Here is a 19,203-nt window from a genome sequence, read left to right as displayed (position 1 = left end):
ACTTCGAGGGCCATGGTCTACTTGGTCAAGAATAGGTAGGATTTTGGATGGTGTCTTAATTCATACCGTTAAATGGAACATCGATGCGTTCTCTCACATGACTTTTGGTAGTGTGCTCCAAGGTGCTCATTCAAGCGCGCACAGGTTGGCCAGCAATTGTGGCTTTTTATAGTTTCCCTCTATTAAACAACACTCCTACTTATTCTCTTAGTTCTAGTTAAAACTGAATTGTTTTAAATCAGTAAGAATGAGAGGGTTTAGGTACTAGAGAAGCCTTCATTAGCCCTATAGATAATGCATCTTGGGAACCTGCTGGCAGTCTTACGGGCTCTAACGGAGGAACGATATTAACCAATCTGAAATCCTCCTCTCTGTGTAGCCCTATACCCTCTTTTATTAGCACATCCATCTCTTCCTCGATAGGCACCTCTTCGAAACAATCCAATGGAAAACGGGACCCTGGATTGGTAGAGCCATCGCTAGGACGATCTATGGCTTTCATAACGCCTTCAAAGGATTCAAAATAATCGGCTTCAAGCCCAAACCTGTCAATGATTTGCATTAATGGTGCCTGATGGAGAACTCGATAGCAATGAGCCTTGCCTTCTTCTTCTTGCCAGCGGATAATGTTTCTAACACGTGCATATGGCTTGGTGAACGAAGCAGCAAGTTCGTGGATCCTATTATTCGACTCGGCTGGAATCTTTTGCAAGTCGGCTGCATTCAGCAGTCGGTTTACCAGAAATTGTAAATCGACCTCCAACGTAACCCAGGCCTTCACGTCACAAAATGGTCGCAAAGGATGAACCCTATGAGATAAAATCTCCCCGTGCTTCACAAGAAACACTATGGCCCTTCTATGCAAGTCTGGGCAGGTCTGTGATAGAATCTCAATCACATCAAGAAACGACCTTGTTCTTCTATATTTGTAAGCCGTCGCCAGGTCCCATGCTAGTGCACCATGGAGAAGCGACTCGAAGGCTGTGGTGTGCTGGGTTACAGCCATTCCGCTCACTGGCAGCTCAAACGATAAATCGCATCTTTTGGCGATATGTGCCTCCCCCCCAAGTTCAATCAGTCTTCGAATTATCCTGACCGGTATTTCCCCGTATGTGAAGATTTGAGTTGTCAGTGCCAGCTCGTAAAGGCTGTTGGTAGTAAGCTCCGGCGAGGAGGTCGGCGTAAGAGAAGAAATGACAAAATCGTCGAAACCAACAAGATATATTGCTGCGACAGATTGAAAGGGTCGATTAGGGCGCCATGACCAATCGTATAAATCCAGAGCACCATTTTCGTAAAGGCTCTTGATTGTTCCAAGTATCTCCAGTGTCTGTTCAGGATTCACCCCCTTGCTATTCAGCCGAGAGCAATCAAAAAGAGCGCGAGTAACATTGGACGCAATATCAAACTCACGGTAGAACGTATTAACGAGATTGAGCCAGGACTTTACCAGCTTTAGGTCTGTATCCAAAGGTTTTGTCTCATTTGTCTTGTAATTCACAATGGACTGGCCAGCTTCTGTATCGACCAAGAAGTCATGAGCTGTGCGGTGAATGAAGTGGACCGGCCGTGTGAGTGGATAGATTGCTTTCGGGAGCTCCATTTCGTATTTGTCTTCGGTAAAGCCAGACTTTCGATCAACTTGTAGCATCCCAGCGCATCTGATTTGGACATCACGCTCTGTCGCATTGCACAGATCATGCAATTCAGACAGTGTCTTCTCATTGGTCTGGGGTGGGAAGATGAAGCGGTCTTCAAACTTCATTGCCAGTGATAGTTGAACCAGATTGGGTTCTCTCATGGAGCAATAGTGTCCATTCTTTCCCAGACTTCTATCCCAACCGTCAGTGAGGACAAAGCGGAAGTATCTCGCGGCTGTTTCACGGTATACTCGACTATTCCCATTTAGTCTATCCCACATCGTCTGGTAAAGAGATTCAAGCTCCTCTGGGAGTTCTTCGAGCCTTTGGGAAAGGGTTTTCTTATCATCGCCATTCATGATTCCATTGGTTACGCTGTTCGTAGCAAGAGTAAGCCAGAGGAAGACCCCTTGCGCTTTTTCCAAAAGGGTCTTTGTGAAGTACTCAAAATGCAAGTAAGCGGAGTGTTCTTTCGGCAATCTCTGGAATTCTTTCTGTAAATAGACGGCCATCTCAGGTTTGGTTAGGTCGTCTAGTCGTAGATTCGGCACTCCATTTTTTTCGAGCCCTCTGACTAACTCTGTCTCGGGTCGACTAGATACGCAGATCTTTACTCCCCGACATGTCGTAAGTCTTTGAACCACATTAAGGAGTGCCTGGTACCCATCCTTGTCCGATATCTCGTCAAGACCATCGACAAAAATGCAGTTTGGGTGAGCTGAAGCATCTAAAAGATACCAGAGGACTTTCTCCACTTCTTGATACGACCACTCCTTGTAAAAGTCCTTCGATTCGGAGAACTTGAACTCTTTCAATACTTTGTCGATGGCATCATCATCTTCTGATAGAAGGTCGTAAAGCAAGGAACATAACATGCCTTTGATGCTGTTCTGAGGTTCACTGCCGATCTTCCAGAAGAAATGCGACAGAATTTTAGTATTTGGGCGCCAAGAACTAAGTAAACGCTTTGTGTTGTCGTTGTTGATAACGAATTTGATCAGAGTGCTTTTCCCAGATCCTGGCTTTCCTCGTATCCAAAATAGCTTGTCATCTGACTGCAGCCAGGTACGGAAACCGTCCCATATGAGGTCAATCTCGTCAACTTGGTGACTCGTAATTCCTTTTCCATAACTCATTATTGGGTTGGTTCTGTCCCAGGCTTTATAACTGCTGTCTTGGCGGCAAACACGCTCATATGATGCGAAAACCCTCTCGAAACAGGCATCCGATGACGGCAGCACAGCGTTATATCTCTCTCTAATTTCCTCTGGTTTGAGGCTTTTCAATAGTCGTTGACGCTGGCTGTCTGAAATGTTCTTTATCTCCAAAGCCTTGAGCTCGGAGGTGACGTGGGTGGTGATGACATCCCGTGTGGCTTGGGCTTCGATGGAAACCAGTTGCTCTACCTTGGTATAGCCTTTCGCGATCTTGAGAATGAGGTTCTGGACATCAACCTCTAAACTTCGGAATCCTTGGGACTGCTGTTGTGCTATCGCAGTGTCCTGGTCGCTTTTCACATCGTGCTGTTAGCAGGCGTTGATTATATAGGCAGTCTAGGAGGAAAGGAAACTCAAGACCTTGTTCCTAAATAACGAAAGGACTAAGGTAACATAGTATAAGTTCGAGGTACCTTTTCCTGAGGTTATTTCATCTGATGTTTTCTTGCTCTCCAAGGATAGTCAATAGAACCTAGCACATACCATATCTTCAATAAAAGCTCCGTTTCCATCAATTCCCTGCACTTCTTCAAGGATTCATTCAACTGATTGAGCTTGACTTTATGACTCTCTGTGCGGAAAGCAGAATAAACAGCCTTGTAAATTTTGCCTTTTCCATTTTTGTACCGTTTGGTAAGTGTTTGAGCCTCTTTTTTCAGCTTTGACGCTGTGTCGATGCACTCCTGGGAGACATTGGATAGTTTGTCGGTAACCTGGGTTCCCTGGGGCACTACGGCGCCACGAGACTGAACGCCACGGGCCGCCTCCATCATCTTGTTCGAGTACTCCTCAAGCTCGTTCTCGGTCGTAGGTATTCCATCGTAAATTTTGAAGCTGAGGGACACGAGGCTACCGGCAAAAGCGATCAACTGAACAACAGCGCTGGCAGCCCCGAGGGCTTCCAAGCCGGTCGCCATTACGACTATTGCAGTGATAAAAACTTAGAACAGATCTAGTGGAACTTAGACTACTTCAAGCTCAGATGTTTTCTTCCTCCCTAAGCAAAGGGGAAGGTTTTGTGTTGAAAGAAAGTCGAAGTTGGGGTAATTGGGCAGGAATTGGGCGAACCCCATTTTCAGAGTGCAGACTGGCAGAATGTGAATGCCACTGCCTCAAAATCTGACTGCATCTACGGTGCTGTGTTAGATGCATTGTTGCCCAATCAAGTGTGTCATTTCAAGCCCAGTTCCCCTGGCGGGATGCCTTGGCTGTGGTTGTTTGACATGGCTGTATTCGGGTGGAAGCTTGACTGGAGCCTCTGGCTAAAATAAAGGTAATCTTGTTCCTTTGTCATTATTATTATGATTTTATCATGCACCGAAAAGAGGAATTTAGTTCATTTCCTGACTTTAAATGTTATATACGGCTTGCTCGAGGGTCGGGCACTTGCAACATGATCTGACCAGAAGCCAACCTTCAGTCTGTGCAGTGCAAGCAGGTAATTGGATACTGGGGATACTCTGTGAAGTAAGCTTCTCTCTTCGTCCCTTGGAAATTGTATGACATGGGAAATATCATTGAAAGATCTAAGCAGGCCTTTAACTATTTCGGCATAAAGTTATGAGGACATAGTTGTAGGTAGAAATGAAGTACTAAAATCCCAGTGCTATGAGACTGCTCTGTTAAGGGCAGAGGTAATTGGCCAATCATATATATGCATTTACGCAGCGCCACACAAGACAGCCACCAGTTCTGCCACAGCATCAAAACTCAAAACACCAAGAGGAGAACATCGCGATATCGACAAAAAGAGATAAGAGACTCGAGAAGAGCAAAAGAAGATGTTGTACTGCGTAATCAGGGAATCGAACCCTGGGCTCCCCGACGCTGCTCGAATGGCAACGGAGAATTTTACCACTAAACCAATTACGCTTATCTTGATGTCTCTGTGCTGTCAAAATTGAGCCTATGGAGCAAGGCAAGCCGCAAATTGTTAAACAGCGAGGGAGAATTCCATCTCGGCTCACTGATAGCGGCATCAATTCTCGTGTAGGGTTGAAGAGAAACGAATCCTCTATTGCCAATGGTTGGTATAAGTCATTCATGGTCTCACCTGAGATCTAGCTTATGTTACGTGAGCGGCTCAACTAAAAACATTTGGTGTCTTCAAGTTGCTGGGTAGCCAACAGCATATGGCAACGGGTCAATTCTTCCCTGCGAGTGAATTTATGTCAATATGAGAAATCTTATTCCCAGAAGATGGCAAATTACTGACACGTCGCTTAGTACCTACGGTGAACTGAGGATGGAAGTTTGTCAATTCATCTTTTGCTTGTACAGGGTAGGCATCCACGCGTCTGATCGATCCCATCCGTGTAGCTCATTCAATTGCATCATATCCTCGCGTTCCCCAAGAGGCATGTGAGCACGTGTAACCAAGATCTCGATCAAATCTTCAACAGGACGATTTCAACGATCACAAACTTGGATAAGCTTCTTTGCATTGAGTTCCACCGGAGTAAGCCGCCCGGTGCCATCATAAACGGTCATGCCTCATTGGCTGATGAGCGTCAATCGCCCCATAATTACATCAGCGATCGTACCTTGCGACAGGCTCACGAGGGCAGGAACAACAATCACCTGCATTTTTTCTTCCTGCACCTGCCCAGAAACGACCGATCGGCCGATATTCGGGCCATCAAACAGCTGCAAGCAATCCAATTTTTATGTCTTACCTCAGTTGAAGATTGGCCGATCATCTTGGATACCTCTTCATTAGCATCGGCTTGACTGACTTTTAAGCAAATGCCAAGCTAGAGCCTTGTTCTCATCGTGGCGCGTGTCAGCCCCGCCAAATAAATCTCTCCAGATTCGCTACGCACATCCTACGTCACCACTCTTTCGCTCGTTCCCCCAAAGCTTGAGAGGTGATCATCCTCTACAAGCTTTCCCAAGGTCTGAAGAGGCCTTTGGACTGCAACAAAGTGTTCATAATGGCGCCTTCACGAAATAACTCCTCGAACGCCGCGGCCAGAGCCATGGCTGTCAATCGAACAGCCTCGTCTGGTTCATTCCATGCTGGCGCGCCGATCCCTACCCTCAGCTCCCTACGACGACAGTCTCATCGATACCAGACTTTTCCTACCACTCCTCCCAAGACACCTCTCGAACAACCGTATGCTCCGTCGAATGGAAGCGATTCCGAAGATGAAGACGATCACGAAGAGACGCCCTTGCCTGTGCGACAGCTGCTATTGCTGGCGTTTCTCTCCCTCGCGGAGCAGACCGCGCTGAACTCGATATCGCCGTATTTACCTGAAATGGTACTTAATATGCCCGGTATTCCTGACGATGAGGCCGGCCTATATGTTGGAATACTTGCGAGTTCTTTCGCATTGGCGCAGCTGTCGACCAACTTCCTCTGGGGGTATGCCTCGGATGTCATTGGACGCAAGCCAGTTCTGATCATGGGTACGACCGCTCTGATGGGGTGTTTCTGTGCATTTGGCTTCTGCAAGGAATACTGGCAGATCGTTGTTGTCCATGTCGCAATGGGACTTCTCAATGGAAATGCCGCATGCGTTCCCACAGTCCTGGGAGAGGTTACAGATCGCTCTAACCAGAGTCGCGCATTCACATATCTGCCTGTCATCTACTCCCTCGGTAGCATCACAGGACCTGCGCTGGGTGGCATTCTTGTGGGCAGGATGGGCAAAGAGTACCCTTATCTTGCCCCTAATATACTGTCCGCTGGTCTCCTCGCTCTGAGTGTCGTGGTGGTCAGCATCTGGTTCGAAGAGACACTGGACAAGACTGAAGTCAATTTTGAGAAGCCCGCCTGGATCGAGAAGATTATTTCTTGGTTCTCTTCACCTACGCCCCCACCTCGACGAGCATCTTGGAGCGCGCGCTGGCCTCGATCTCAATCTTACCAGAACCAGCCCCTTCTCTCCTCCGGACGAGCGCTCGAATCCGATGACGATGACGAAGAGACTGAGAACGACGACGAAAGCGATAACAAGGCGGATCCGGCAATGTCCGCGTGGAAAGACCTCAGCCGAACCACGATCCTCATTCTTTTCACGTATCTCGTCTTCCAACTCTCCAACATCTCCTTCAACAGTCTGTACCCCATCTTTGCCGCTACGCCACCACCTGCCGGCCGCGACTTATTGCCCAGTAAGATTGGCATCAGTCTGAGTATTGCAGGTTTGGCGAGCTGCATTTTCCAGGCTTTCCTCTTCCAAGCGCTCAAGGTCAGATTGGGTAATCTCGGTACCTACCAAATCTCGCTTCTGGGGCTGGGTATCAGCATGCTGCTCATGCCGTGGGTTGGCTACGCCGATAGCAAGCCTTTGTTTGGTCTGGGAAGCGGCAAGATGTGGCTGTACATTGAGCTTGGTGTTGTATTGATCTTGAAGAACCTTTGCGCTGTAGGTGGTTTGTCGAGCGTCATGCTTCTGGTGAGTCCTCCAACACTGCGCGCCCTCATCTGAACGTTACTAACCCCAGTAGATCACCAACTCCGCTCCATCGCACTCAAGTCTTGGCAGCCTCAATGGCATGGCTCAAACCCTCTCTGCCCTTGGCCGCAGCTTCGGGCCCTTTGTGTCGGGTGGCCTCTTCAGTCTGTCCATCAATATCCAACCTAAGGGTGAAGCATTGGCTTGGAGCATCTTCGGCGGCCTGGCCATTTTGGGCTGGGTCTCATCTCTCTTCATCCGCCGCGACGGCCTTGAGAGCGACGATTGGCAGGGCTCAGATGAGAACCTCGCCGAGCAAGAGGCTGAGGCTGCGTGAGCTCACCGCGATAAAGCAACAATAAAAGAATACAATAGACCGGGTTGGCATTTAGCATTGGATTGGTGTGATGCATATGGGACATGGTCGCTTTGACTATCGTCCGGGCGTATTGGAGAACAGGCTGGGGCTGGGGCTGCTTTTGAGAGTTGAGCGACGAAGTAACGATGAACTCGTACCGCCTTGGGATTTACCACTATACAATTGACAGATAGAGTTGGATATAGCTGCTTTTATTTGAGCTGGCTGAGTGACTCCGCGATATTTTGTATATTCTGATACTTGCTGTACTTGTCTTATCATAATTGAGTTCCGATGCATGCCCAGGCCAACTTCGCTTAGCCCAGCGCAATCTATTTGACCATCTGCAACATTTACAGACCATCCAAGAACATTCTACTGGATCTATTTCTAACATGATGACATCTATGTATCTTCTATTTTCCGTCTTTCTTCGCCTTTTTCTCTTCCCTCTCACTAAACCGATCCCCGAACAGGTCGAAATGCGGTCTCATAACAATGGTATACTTCACAAGCTCCTCCATACAATCGATAAGGCGATCGCGATTTCCACTCGGCAGCATACGACTCCCTTCCTCCTCAGACGTAAACTGCGTATAAGCCTTTGGTACAGAACTCTGGTTCGGGATCGTAAACATCCTCATCCAACGCCCAAGAATACGTAAAGAGTTGACAGCGTTGAAGGATTGCGAGCCGCCGCTGACTTGAGCGATGGCGAGGGTTCGACCTTGGGTTGGACGGACGGAGCCGGTTGAGAGGGGGATCCAGTCGATCTGTTGTTTGAAGATGCCAGTCTTGACGCCGGGTTAGTCTTACGACGTGAGGTTAGAGGATTGAAGGGCTCACCAGATTTCCATGTTGTTCTGGACTTATCCAGACGTGGCCGTCACTCCATTTACTCAGCTCACGAAGCTCTTGAACCTTTGGGTGGTTGTGTTGAAGATCGTCTTTTTGAGGGAGGCCGGCTGGGTCGTAGACTCGAACATCACAACCGAGACGGTGGAGAATTCGTGAGGCTTCGAAGGCGAGGAGGCGAGAATATGATCTGAAGTGAAGTGATATTAGTAACCAGCACTAAAGCCTGCGGATGAACACCTACCGACTCCGTAGACTACCGTAGAGGACTAGCATTCGCAGACGATCTAGGCCTTTATCGAGAATCTCGGATTGAACCATTTGGATAGCTGTGCTCAGCTCCAAATCTGCCACCCAATCATCTTTTATGTGCTTGTCTTCAAGAATAAATGGGCGGTATTTCTCTCGGACTTCAGAGGGGTCATTGGAAGGGTCAATGGCGAGGGATCGACAAGCAAAGGCTGGGTCTGGGGTCAGCTCAACTGCCGTCCTCCCAGCGTGGGAATTGTTTAGATCCCCGTGCCCGTTCATCTTGAGTGAATAAGGATGATTGAATAAACTTGAGTAACTAGTAGAGAAGCGACGGTCAATAAAAGGAGTCCCAGAAGGTGTGAAGTTCTTAAAGTTGGTAGCACAAGTGCAAAATCGAAGAGAGTGACGAGGGAGAGCCATCCCGACCGCATATCTCTAGGGTTACTTTGCAGACTTGAGACATTATTAACTATAATTAGGCTTTTTGACAGGTTCGCTCTACGTCAGACTTTTCAAGGGTCCAAGTGCAGAGCCAGGGCCTGATCAATCATCTTTCGGGCATGACAGGCTCCCGATTCACCATCTTGATGGTGACCAATCAATGCTCGGGTGTGACAAGGTCCCAGTCACGTCCCAGTCGAACCAAGATATTCACCTTGGAAAGGCCAAGGACCCTCGATATTGAGAGACATTTAGACAACTAATTTGATCTTTGATCGAGATTACCATTCCTCAATGTCAAGAAGGCATCTGACCGCATGCTGTGAAGAATGTCCAAGGCAAACGAGCATTAAATAAACAACAGGTAATGGAGAATAGCGAATACCTAGGCATCATCAAGTTCAGCATTTTCCACTTCGTAGCTTGGCTGAATTGTTGTTTGTACAGTTGCAGATGTGGCTGAGACAAGCACGTGAAAAATGAAATCCCAATCAGGCAGCGGCTGCCTAATTTCCAAAGCACGAGGCTGTGCAATACACGCATCAACCGACTTCATTTATATGACGCTCTAACTTGAGCTCTCCACGACTCAAATACCACAGACCATGTCATTTCTGCATTGAATCAATCGTTATTCATCATGGCACGATGCGGTCGGTATTGATGCGGAAAGGCCATACGCCGATTGTATCCCTCACCCCCAACAGCTCTCGTCCAAGATATTCCTGGTGGAAGACTCGTAGAGAGGTTTCACTGCTACAAATGACTTCTCAAAGTAAACCCTTAACCTCTTGCTCGAGATGTATTTTCCCCGCCCGGTGCTATGTAGCAATCTACTGACTTGACTCGAGGCAGCCAAACATTCAAATACGATGGACGCTTAAATCAAAACTCCTTCCGAATCTTTACACTTGATGCTGGGGAAGGGAGTGATGAGCTGCAGGGTACTCTTCAGACATATCCACTCGATGCAGCTCCCAAGTATGAGGCTCTCAGCTATGTGTGGGGACCTCCCAATCGAACCAAGACCATCAAGTGCAACGGCCAAGACTTCACTATCACTGATGGCCTTGAGACGGCCCTGAGAAGGCTGAGACTCCCCGGAAAGTCGCGTCACATATGGATCGATCAAATATGCATAGATCAAGACTCCATAGCAGAGCGGTCCGAGCAGGTCAGCATCATGAGGCATATCTACTCCAATGCGGAGATCGTCAATGCATGGCTTGGTCCTGCTGATCCAGAGGTAGCATCCTCTGCAGCTGGAATCATTAAAACCCTGGCAAACTCGAAACCTCGCGTTTATGAAAAAGATATTTTCCCCGAGGATCAAGAATTGCTGGATCTCGGTCTGCCAACACGAGATTCATCTGCCTGGGACGCCTTGAACACAATGCTTAGTGTACCATACTTTTCAAGAGTTTGGATTATACAAGAAGTGGCAGTCGCTTCAGACTTCAGACTGCTTTGGGGAGACATTACTATCTCTAAAAGCGAGTTCAAGAAGTTCAGATTGGCCGCTCTCTACTACAAACTCTCCGACGTAGACGTCGAAAATGGCTCACCAGGAGTGCTGTGGAACGTAGTCGCCCTCTTGCACATGGGACACTACAAAGTTGGGGACGACAGTCTCTTGCACCTAGTCTCGTCGACATCGTCAACCAACGCAACAGACGCGCGGGACAAGATCTTTGCGTTGATTGGACTTGCTGGCGATAGGTCCTACGGCATGGTGCCAGACTACAGCAGAAGTGAGACAGAGGTCTTTTCGGAATTTGCTCATTTGGTGATAGTGTCGGAAAAGAACTTGAACATTCTCGATCATTCATATGTGGAGAGTCCTGAAGACCCAGAGCGCCGTCCTCTTTGGGCGCCGAGATGGCAGTCGGACGATGGTTCGCATAAACACTATTTGATCAACTACAATTTCAATGCCTCACGATATACGCCTATTTTACGGGTTCCATCAATGAGCGAAAAGGTGCTGAACCTCAGAGGCATCCAGGTCGATTCAATCGGAGACGTGCGTGATAGGGGAATCGACATACACCAAGATATTCCTGCTGTCGTTGATATGATCGCACATCACACGGAGGTCTTTAGCAAAAGATACGGCTCAGATATCATCCGAACAGTCCTCCTGACAATGATGGCTGGTCATGAGAGCTCTGGTCCCATGATCAACCACGTCAGAACCCGTCCAACCGACGACGGATATATCAAGAATTTCATAGCATTTGCCCTGAAATTCACGATTCAAGCTCACATATCCCAAGACGGTAGAGAAGTCAATCAGAAGAGATGCCTCGAGCTCGTGAGGCTCGCCGCAAAAGGTATTTCGCTGCCGGCCGAGCCATGCTGGACATCACACGAGGATTTTGAATTCTTGGAAAGAATGCTCACAACTCTTTATCCGAATGATCCGCCGGTTGTGGCGGCTGATTTGAACATGCTTAGCAGGATCGACTGTGATTTTGTCGTGGGGCCGCAGCGGTTCGAAAAGTTGATTCGGGCTTCTCATCACAGCAAGATATTTGTTACGGAAACAGGCTATGTGGGTTTCGGACCTCGTTGTATGAGGCCTGGGGATGTTGTTTGTGTTCTGTTTGGAGGTAGGACGCCATATGTCATACGGCCAACGGCAGCGCCAGATGAATATCTATTTCTTGGGCCAGCTTATGTACATGGGCTTATGGACGGTGAGGCTATTGATGCTTGGGAGAAAAGCTATCGGACTGGAGACCAAGAGATTCAGGATAGGCTGTTCAAACTCTTGTAAAGAGCAACAATTCAACACACCACGCAATTAATTCTAATTTCATACATGGTTCCATAACCAAAAATGCTAACAAGACAAGCTATGCAAGGGTATAATAACTCCTCAGACACTCCTCAAACCAATTCCCGTCTAATCCTCTTTCTTGTACACCGCAAACTCATCAAACAGCGCCACCTCCTCAAACTTCTGCGCAACAGCCTGGACATCCGCCTCATCCCTATTCGTCATGGCCAAGTCAAAATCCACAATCAAACTCGTTGAGATCCCTTCATCATGGTGCCCTCCCTGCCCCTTAACCTCCGCCATCAGCCTCTTGGCCTCTCTGTTCGTGATCAACCCGTTATTTATCGCCATCGTCAAGAACGCCTGTGCTATTCCCCCAAATATGGGATATCCTACATACAAGTGCTGCCAGTAGCGTATGCACAGGAGAAAGTAAAACTTCGCAGTGGGGTCGTTTGTTTCTCTGCAGATTGTGTTGGCGATATGGATTAGGGATATGTTGATGTAGGGCATGTAGCTATTGGGCATTTGCTGTGTGCGGTAGAGCAGGGCGAGTCGTTTCAGTTGGTTCAGGGAGGCGGAGAAGATGGTTTTCGGCGTGCTGTCCTGGGAGGAGAAGGATTTGAGGGTGTAGGTTTTGTGGCCGCCGTGGGCGAAGGGACGAAAGATATCCAGGACTGCGCAGTGGAACCACATACTAAGTATCAAGTCAGTAAAATACCTCAAGCAGAGTTTGTAGACTCACTGGAATAACATGACATGCTCTTGGCTGTTTTGATCCCAAGCCATGTCTTTACCAAGAGAATCCGCCCAGGCCAAGATCTTCTGATACTTGGCTTCTGCGAAAGCGATGGGGACACGATCAACGACAGGTGTCCCGTCTGCTATGGAGTAGACCACGGCTACCTCCTGGATCACAGTGAAGAACTCGCACAATTTGGTGAATGAGGAACCCATGTATTCTGGCAGCGGATGTTCAGGCCATAGGTCATCAACTCGTTCGTGACCAGGTATTGGCAGAGCAGGCGGTATCGCTATACTCTCATCGTGAAAGTACAAAACATGAATCCTGTGGTGGAAACTCTCAGAAAATGTCGAATGAACCATTTTGATGAGTCACTTACGTTAACCAGTTGTAAGTGCCCCAGGCAACATGTGCGGTCATACGGACCAAGTCATCGGGCAACTCCTGGAACGCCAGCGATGACGGACTATCCAACGGGACACTGTACAAACCAAGTCTCCTTCCCATGTGGCGAGCAGCAGCAACGAGTTCTTGGGCTAGTTCCTCATGTCCATGGAAGCGACAGGCGAGGCTGAAGGTGTTGATAGCTGCGAGGGTGATTAGGTCGTCGAACGAGCCCTCAGCGCGAAAGAGCCTTTCCGTTTCTTGGAAGCAAAGACGACCAACGGCTACGGACTCCAAATCGAAAGCTGTAAATGCATGCTGCCATCTTAGTCAGTGAGTGTCAAAGTAGAAGAAGCCGCATCACTCACGCAAGCAACGTATAATATCGCGCTGACGAGGAACGTAGAGCAGAATTGGGGTTTTCGCTCCACGAGACTCTCCACGAATAGATCAGCATCGATAAACCCCACGATCGTCTGGTCCGTTTCCAGAAACAGCGAGATCATCGCCGCGGCAGTTTCATTGCTGATCGGGACCTTTGTCCAGTACGAAATATCAATATCCTCCAGCCGACTATCGCAAAGTGAACGAACCCGATCCGACGAAAGGACAACAGGACTCGCCGGCGATATCTTGTGCACCAAAGTCTCCGTCTGCGTCGCAGGAAGCGCCGGTTTTTCCAAAGGCGAAACCCCAAGAGAGGTAATATCAATCGGCACCAATGTCGGATACACAATGCCATGCAACGCTGTGAGTTCAAACTCAACCCTTGAATTCGTAGTCGGTAATATAGCCTGCGCCGTCCTGTGATTCGACAGCCGTATCCTGGTATTTACACTCCCCTGCAACGACGCAAAAGCCCCATTCACATCCGCCGGCGATCTCAGCCTCTGCAGAAGCTTGAGCGCATCTGTCTCCGGTAGTGTCTTGAGCTGCTCTACTAGATCCGCGTAGTGGTTGAAGCTGTGCTGCAGGGTATCAAGCTGTTTTTGAATCTTGATTGTTGAATCAACTGTTTTGGGGGGTATGCGGTAGATACACGCCAAACTGCGCGTTTGGCACTGATCACAGGTCGGTTCTATACCATTGCACTTTTTTGTTCATTTCTATTAGTTAAACGGGTAGTATGAGTCGGTACGAGACTCACGGCACGTTTCTTTTCGCGGCAGGGATTACAGGCTATCCTGACATGCTGACGTTTGCGTTTGGCCACGCGGAACTTGCGGTCGATCTCATCGGCGTCGTCTCTCGGGGCCGGCTGGATCTTCCTGTAGTTTCCTTGCATGGCTCGATCATAACCTGCCAGGTCCTGGTTGGCTTCCGAGTCATTGTGCTGTTAGCGGGGGAGGTTTATCGTGGGCGGTTGATATGGTGGGGGTGATGTGATTATGAAAACAGAGCGGGCAGAATAAGCTTTCGGCCTTCGGTTATACTTTGATGCGTGGAATGCTTTAGGGTAAGTTCGTGATATGATTGAAGCTATCACGAAAACAGATGCCTGTGAGCTTCGGCAGTGTTGATACGGTATTAGATTGGTTGTTGAGAAATTGTTAGAGTTTAACTGCCACGTAGAAAATCGCCACCAAGAAGACTTGACTCATGCGGTGCAAGTTTGACACTCAGCATGACTCTTGCACGTCTTACTCAGCAACCTCAGACTTTTTTTCACCTCTCCAGTTTTTAATAATGATGAGGAAACGAAAGGAACAGCATTGACCGGAAAGTACTCGGCGTTAATGCGAAAACTCGAGACCTAGCTCAAGTGACAGACAACGCTAGAAGCATGTAAAGAATTCTACTGTTTGATTCCACGACCAACCAAAAGAAACGGAGACGCCGAGGTTCAGCGCATCAAATCCATTCTCAGTTAGTTATCCGCGCATCCACTGCACCCCGCTCCCGTTTCCGTCTTATCCTCACTAGATAAGATACGTATTTGTCGAGAAGGAATAAGAATCTTACTGCATTGGCCAAGTCATACGGAGTAAACCTCGGCATGTAACGTAAACACGCCTGATTTTAAAGTTGCTATAGAGTATTGACAGTGAATACTGACTCTCAGCTTACATGTAGATTGGCTGATGTGAATTCAACCACCATGGCATCATCCATGAGGTCATTACCGCTTTGGGAAACATCACCGTGTATGTGGACCATTCCCGCGCTGTGACGTTTTTAGTTGTCTAAGAAATTCTCAATGCTTTTCTCCCTTACAAATCAAGCCTCCAACGAGCCTCGGTATAATGCCAGCGCCACTTTGACGTGGCTTCGGTACTTGATGCACCGTGTCTTATAAAAGTTGCAGTGACGTCGTTCATTTCTCATATTCTCATCATAACTTCATCTTCATCTTCATCTTATATACCCTTTCCTCTCATCTGATACACTTCAATCTCATCTCATACTCTTCTCACGCCACACAACACAAAAACACATACCGCCAAAATGACACAGAACAAGACCCTCGTTTACAAGAAGATCCCCACTGGTCTCCCGGTGGCCGGTGAGCATCTCGTCACTGAGGACCGCCCCGTCGATATCGACTCTGCTCCCCAAGGTGGTGTCATCGTCGAGCTTCAGTATGCCTCTTTCGATCCCTACCTTCGCGGAAAGATGCGCGACCCATCAACCAAATCATACGCCCCCGCTTTCGAGATCAACGACCCCATCGTCAACGGCACTCTTGGCAAGATCATCAAGAGCGACACCTCTGACTTCTCCGAGGGCGATCTCGTCACAGCCTACCTTCCCATCGCTGAATATGCCCGCGTTGAGAAGGACACCCTTCCCAAGGTCAACATGAGAAAGGTCCAGAACCCTCACAACCTTGACCTTGGTCTCTTCCTCGGTCCTCTGGGTATGCCTGGTCTCACCGCCTGGTCTGGTCTTCACCAAATTGGTAAACCCAAGAAGGGTGAGACTATCTTCATCAGCTCTGCGGCTGGTGCTGTTGGCCAGATCGTTGGTCAGATTGCCAAGCGCGAGGGTCTCACTGTTATTGGCTCCGTTGGTGATGATGCTAAGCTTGACTTCATCACCAAGGAGCTTGGTTTCGATGCTGGCTTCAACTACAAGAAGGAGAGCCCCAAGGACGCTCTTCCTCGCCTCGCCCCCAACGGTATCGACATTTACTTCGAGAACGTCGGTGGTGATCATCTCGAGGCTGCTCTCAACAACATCAACGTCGGTGGCCGTATCCCCGTCTGCGGTCTGGTAAGTCAATTCTCTACTATTCTCAATATCACAAAACTAACAATCTTCAGATCTCCGAGTACAACACCCCCGCCGACCAGCGCCAAGGTGTCAAGGGTCTCCTGAACCTCATCGCCAAGCAGGTCAAGATGGAGGGTTTCCTCGTCGGCAACCCTGCATTCGGCCCTGCCTACTACAAGGAGCACCAGGAGAACCTCCAGAAGTGGCTCGCTGACGGCAGTGTCAAGGCCAAGCTTTACGTCACCGAGGGTATTGACAACGCCGCTGAGGGTTTCATTGGTATGCTCCAGGGCAAGAACTTCGGCAAGGCTGTCCTCAAGCTCAAATAAATTAATGCGACATGATGATGAATTGTATAAAATGGATGGGTTATATAGAATCATATAATGAAAGTTATTAATGAACCAAGGATTCTAAAGGAATATTTGTGGCTTTGGCTATTCCGCGATACCACTTCATGCATTCGCGAGACTCCTTGTAGTCAATTCGCTGTAGCAGCGTTCGCATGACATCGAACGATATAGCTATGCATTAGCTTCTGAATACCTATAAGTGCCCAGAAACCCAGTACAGGAAGATAATCCCGGCTGGAGAAGGGCACAGCCTTATATGGCATGTAGACTTGAAGTTAATCCCGAATTCAATAATACTACAGCGAACTATCCCGATACAAAGTCTTGAGATGGTGCGCACTGATTTAGTAGTGAGTTTACTTGTCCCTCAAACGAAACTGGCAGTTTGAATACAATGGAACGACCAACAACTGGAGAAGAGTTCTAGCTTTCTACTTCAATGACGATTCACCAGCCACGCTTGCAGTGACAAACTTGAGAAGGGGGGAATGGTTGCCGATGAGAACGACCAGCTAGATATGGAGCGGTGTGACCTAGGTCGTACAAGTAGCACAAAGTCCAAGGCTGTCATCCCAAGAGGTAAACAAAACTCAGATAAGTTCAAGATAATCGCATATCGCCAAATCGGCAGTCCTACCTTCGCCACTTCACCGGTGGTGCACACTTCAACATAATTAGACTTTTAACACTGTGTTTTGGCGTCTCGACAAAGGGAACCATAGTAGACTCAGAAAAAGCCCTTGGTAAGAAAATGAACAAGTTCTACTTCTAGTAGCATAACTTTCGATGCTGGTCCTTCACAGGCTTATGCACAGATGAAACAACCCATATTATTTTGGAGCTATAAACTGCAGCCTCGTAAATCTGGCCTAAGGATCACTTCTCTTTTAGAATAACACTAAGAGGCTCATTAGGCGCTCTAAGGTTGAACAGTCTATGGGCACTCGATCATGATAGGGGGCTACTACAGAGAGATTGCGCTAATGATGCTAGAAATAGCTAAATCACTTGGCTCTTAGTTGATTGGGGTTCTTTCTCAAGGACTTTGAGGAACTGGTATAAATGCTGTAAACACCATCGACGTCTTGCGGTGTTGTAGGTCGGTTCACGCGCAGCGTTGAGATGCAACTCTCACAGGGCAAATCGATGCTCACATTGTCGCCCTGTCCCATATTATTTCACTCGGAATAACTTGCCTGTCTGCGATCCGCTTCCTTCAACAAAAGAAGGGCGCTAAACACAAAGCTTTAACTACTGCATGACCCAAATGGAATGAATACCGAGTACTCATTGGCCCTGGTAACTTACATCTTTAGTCAACTACTGGTATAGGGACAGCTGCATCTCATACTTGCTGAAATTTACTTGAATTCACTTCGAGACTGTGAAACGATAATCAGATTCCAAGTGTCATCTTGCCGGTTGCCATTTACTAACTTCAGATTCTCCTTTATCCCTGAAACATCTCCTATCAGTGCAAGTTGAGACAGCTCATAATACAGAAAACAGTCCGCAACGGTTGGTTCAAAGCATAGCCAATTGAAGAAGATACTAAGGAATCCTAGTAGAATTACAGAAGTATCTCCGAAGCCAGACACCGCTGTTAATGATCAACAGCCTTGATCAGCTTGAATTCGAGTCTCGAGTCCTGTTTCACGATGTTGAGACACTTTTAACTGAACTTCGTTACTATGCTGACAATATCAAACATCTAGGACTAGTATTTCAAGGTCGGGGAGCAGGGAGACTCACTGGATGTATCACCTCAATTCCAATGCTGTTTGCTAGCTCCGGAAGCCACGACGCGCTTATGAGTACTCCTGGCAGTCAGCTAGGAGTATTCTCCTATTACTCTATGTCTAACCTACTGATTTCTTCGTGAATCGATTATCGCTGATCGACCTCAGCAACAAGAGCCTCAGTGGTTGGGTAACTATCAACGTTACTCAATCGGGTACTCCGGCATCGGATCTGGGGTTCCCCGAATTAAGGTTGACCGTTGCATGGCCCAGGTTCAAGAGCCCCATCTCTTCTCTTCTACCGACGATTGCCGATATCTCAAACCTCCCTGTATACCAATATCCACTTCGTAAAGGTAGCTAAATACACCATTCATGGTTTAAAGATCAGTGCTGAACTCTGGACTTCAATAAGCCGATATGAACCAAAGTATCATCCAAAGAGGAGTCCGGCTGTATAAAGCATCCCTGACGTCGGCATCACCTAGCTCTCCTCTCCAACTTTCTCCAACTCAGTCAGTGGCGACTCTGCATTAAAAACTTTAAAGTTCAGACTAAGCACAGCTGCACCGTGTCATTTCAGTACTGTCCCTCGTAAAATAGTCACCGCCACCCGACAGGTTAGTACGTAGTAGCTCCCGCAGATCCAGACGTCAGGATAGGCAAAATTTGATCATCGTATGACCCAACAGATGGCAGGCCAGAATCTTGATTTTGGAATCTTATCTAAGTTACCCACTTTGATGTGATGATGAGTTGTGGATATCGGTATCGAGACTATTGATGGACTAACGATGAAATGCGCGCAGTGGAGATGGGGA

General features: G+C 47.9%; 6 protein-coding genes and 1 non-coding gene across 7 annotated transcripts; 3 read left to right on the top strand and 4 right to left on the bottom strand.

The window, feature by feature from the left end:
* Positions 1-238: 238 nt before the first annotated feature.
* On the bottom strand, positions 239-3,774 carry FPRO_01936 (uncharacterized protein; the record flags this gene model as incomplete). Its single annotated transcript, XM_031225940.1, has 2 exons — positions 239-3,149; positions 3,341-3,774. The coding sequence occupies 2 exons, from the start codon at positions 3,772-3,774 to the stop codon at positions 239-241; spliced, it is 3,345 nt and encodes a 1,114-aa protein (XP_031074537.1).
* Positions 3,775-4,647: 873 nt separating this feature from the next.
* On the bottom strand, positions 4,648-4,729 carry tRNA. Its single transcript is given in 2 exon segments — positions 4,648-4,682; positions 4,694-4,729. It is a non-coding gene; the product is annotated as a tRNA-Gly (tRNA).
* Positions 4,730-5,790: 1,061 nt separating this feature from the next.
* FPRO_01937 (uncharacterized protein) lies at positions 5,791-7,597 on the top strand (the record flags this gene model as incomplete). The annotated part of the gene is made up of 2 exons (XM_031225929.1): positions 5,791-7,260; positions 7,313-7,597. The coding sequence occupies 2 exons, from the start codon at positions 5,791-5,793 to the stop codon at positions 7,595-7,597; spliced, it is 1,755 nt and encodes a 584-aa protein (XP_031074536.1).
* Positions 7,598-8,034: 437 nt separating this feature from the next.
* FPRO_01938 (uncharacterized protein) lies at positions 8,035-9,145 on the bottom strand (the record flags this gene model as incomplete). The annotated part of the gene is made up of 3 exons (XM_031225917.1): positions 8,035-8,412; positions 8,465-8,663; positions 8,718-9,145. 3 exons carry the CDS (start codon positions 9,143-9,145, stop codon positions 8,035-8,037), a joined length of 1,005 nt encoding a protein of 334 aa, XP_031074535.1.
* A 669-nt stretch (positions 9,146-9,814) lies between these two features.
* On the top strand, positions 9,815-11,945 carry FPRO_01939 (uncharacterized protein; the record flags this gene model as incomplete). Its single annotated transcript, XM_031225906.1, has 2 exons — positions 9,815-9,941; positions 10,018-11,945. 2 exons carry the CDS (start codon positions 9,815-9,817, stop codon positions 11,943-11,945), a joined length of 2,055 nt encoding a protein of 684 aa, XP_031074534.1.
* A 129-nt stretch (positions 11,946-12,074) lies between these two features.
* On the bottom strand, positions 12,075-14,362 carry FPRO_01940 (uncharacterized protein; the record flags this gene model as incomplete). Its single annotated transcript, XM_031225895.1, has 5 exons — positions 12,075-12,645; positions 12,694-13,017; positions 13,073-13,395; positions 13,446-14,168; positions 14,225-14,362. 5 exons carry the CDS (start codon positions 14,360-14,362, stop codon positions 12,075-12,077), a joined length of 2,079 nt encoding a protein of 692 aa, XP_031074533.1.
* Positions 14,363-15,522: 1,160 nt separating this feature from the next.
* FPRO_01941 (uncharacterized protein) lies at positions 15,523-16,619 on the top strand (the record flags this gene model as incomplete). The annotated part of the gene is made up of 2 exons (XM_031225884.1): positions 15,523-16,290; positions 16,341-16,619. The coding sequence occupies 2 exons, from the start codon at positions 15,523-15,525 to the stop codon at positions 16,617-16,619; spliced, it is 1,047 nt and encodes a 348-aa protein (XP_031074532.1).
* Positions 16,620-19,203: the final 2,584 nt, after the last annotated feature.

This window comes from Fusarium proliferatum (assembly GCF_900067095.1).
Source record: "Fusarium proliferatum ET1 genome assembly, contig: FPRO_scaffold001, whole genome shotgun sequence".
NCBI lineage: Eukaryota > Fungi > Ascomycota > Sordariomycetes > Hypocreales > Nectriaceae > Fusarium > Fusarium proliferatum.
Note: the sequence above shows the minus strand (reverse complement) of the source record. Positions and strands in the feature narration are given on the sequence as shown.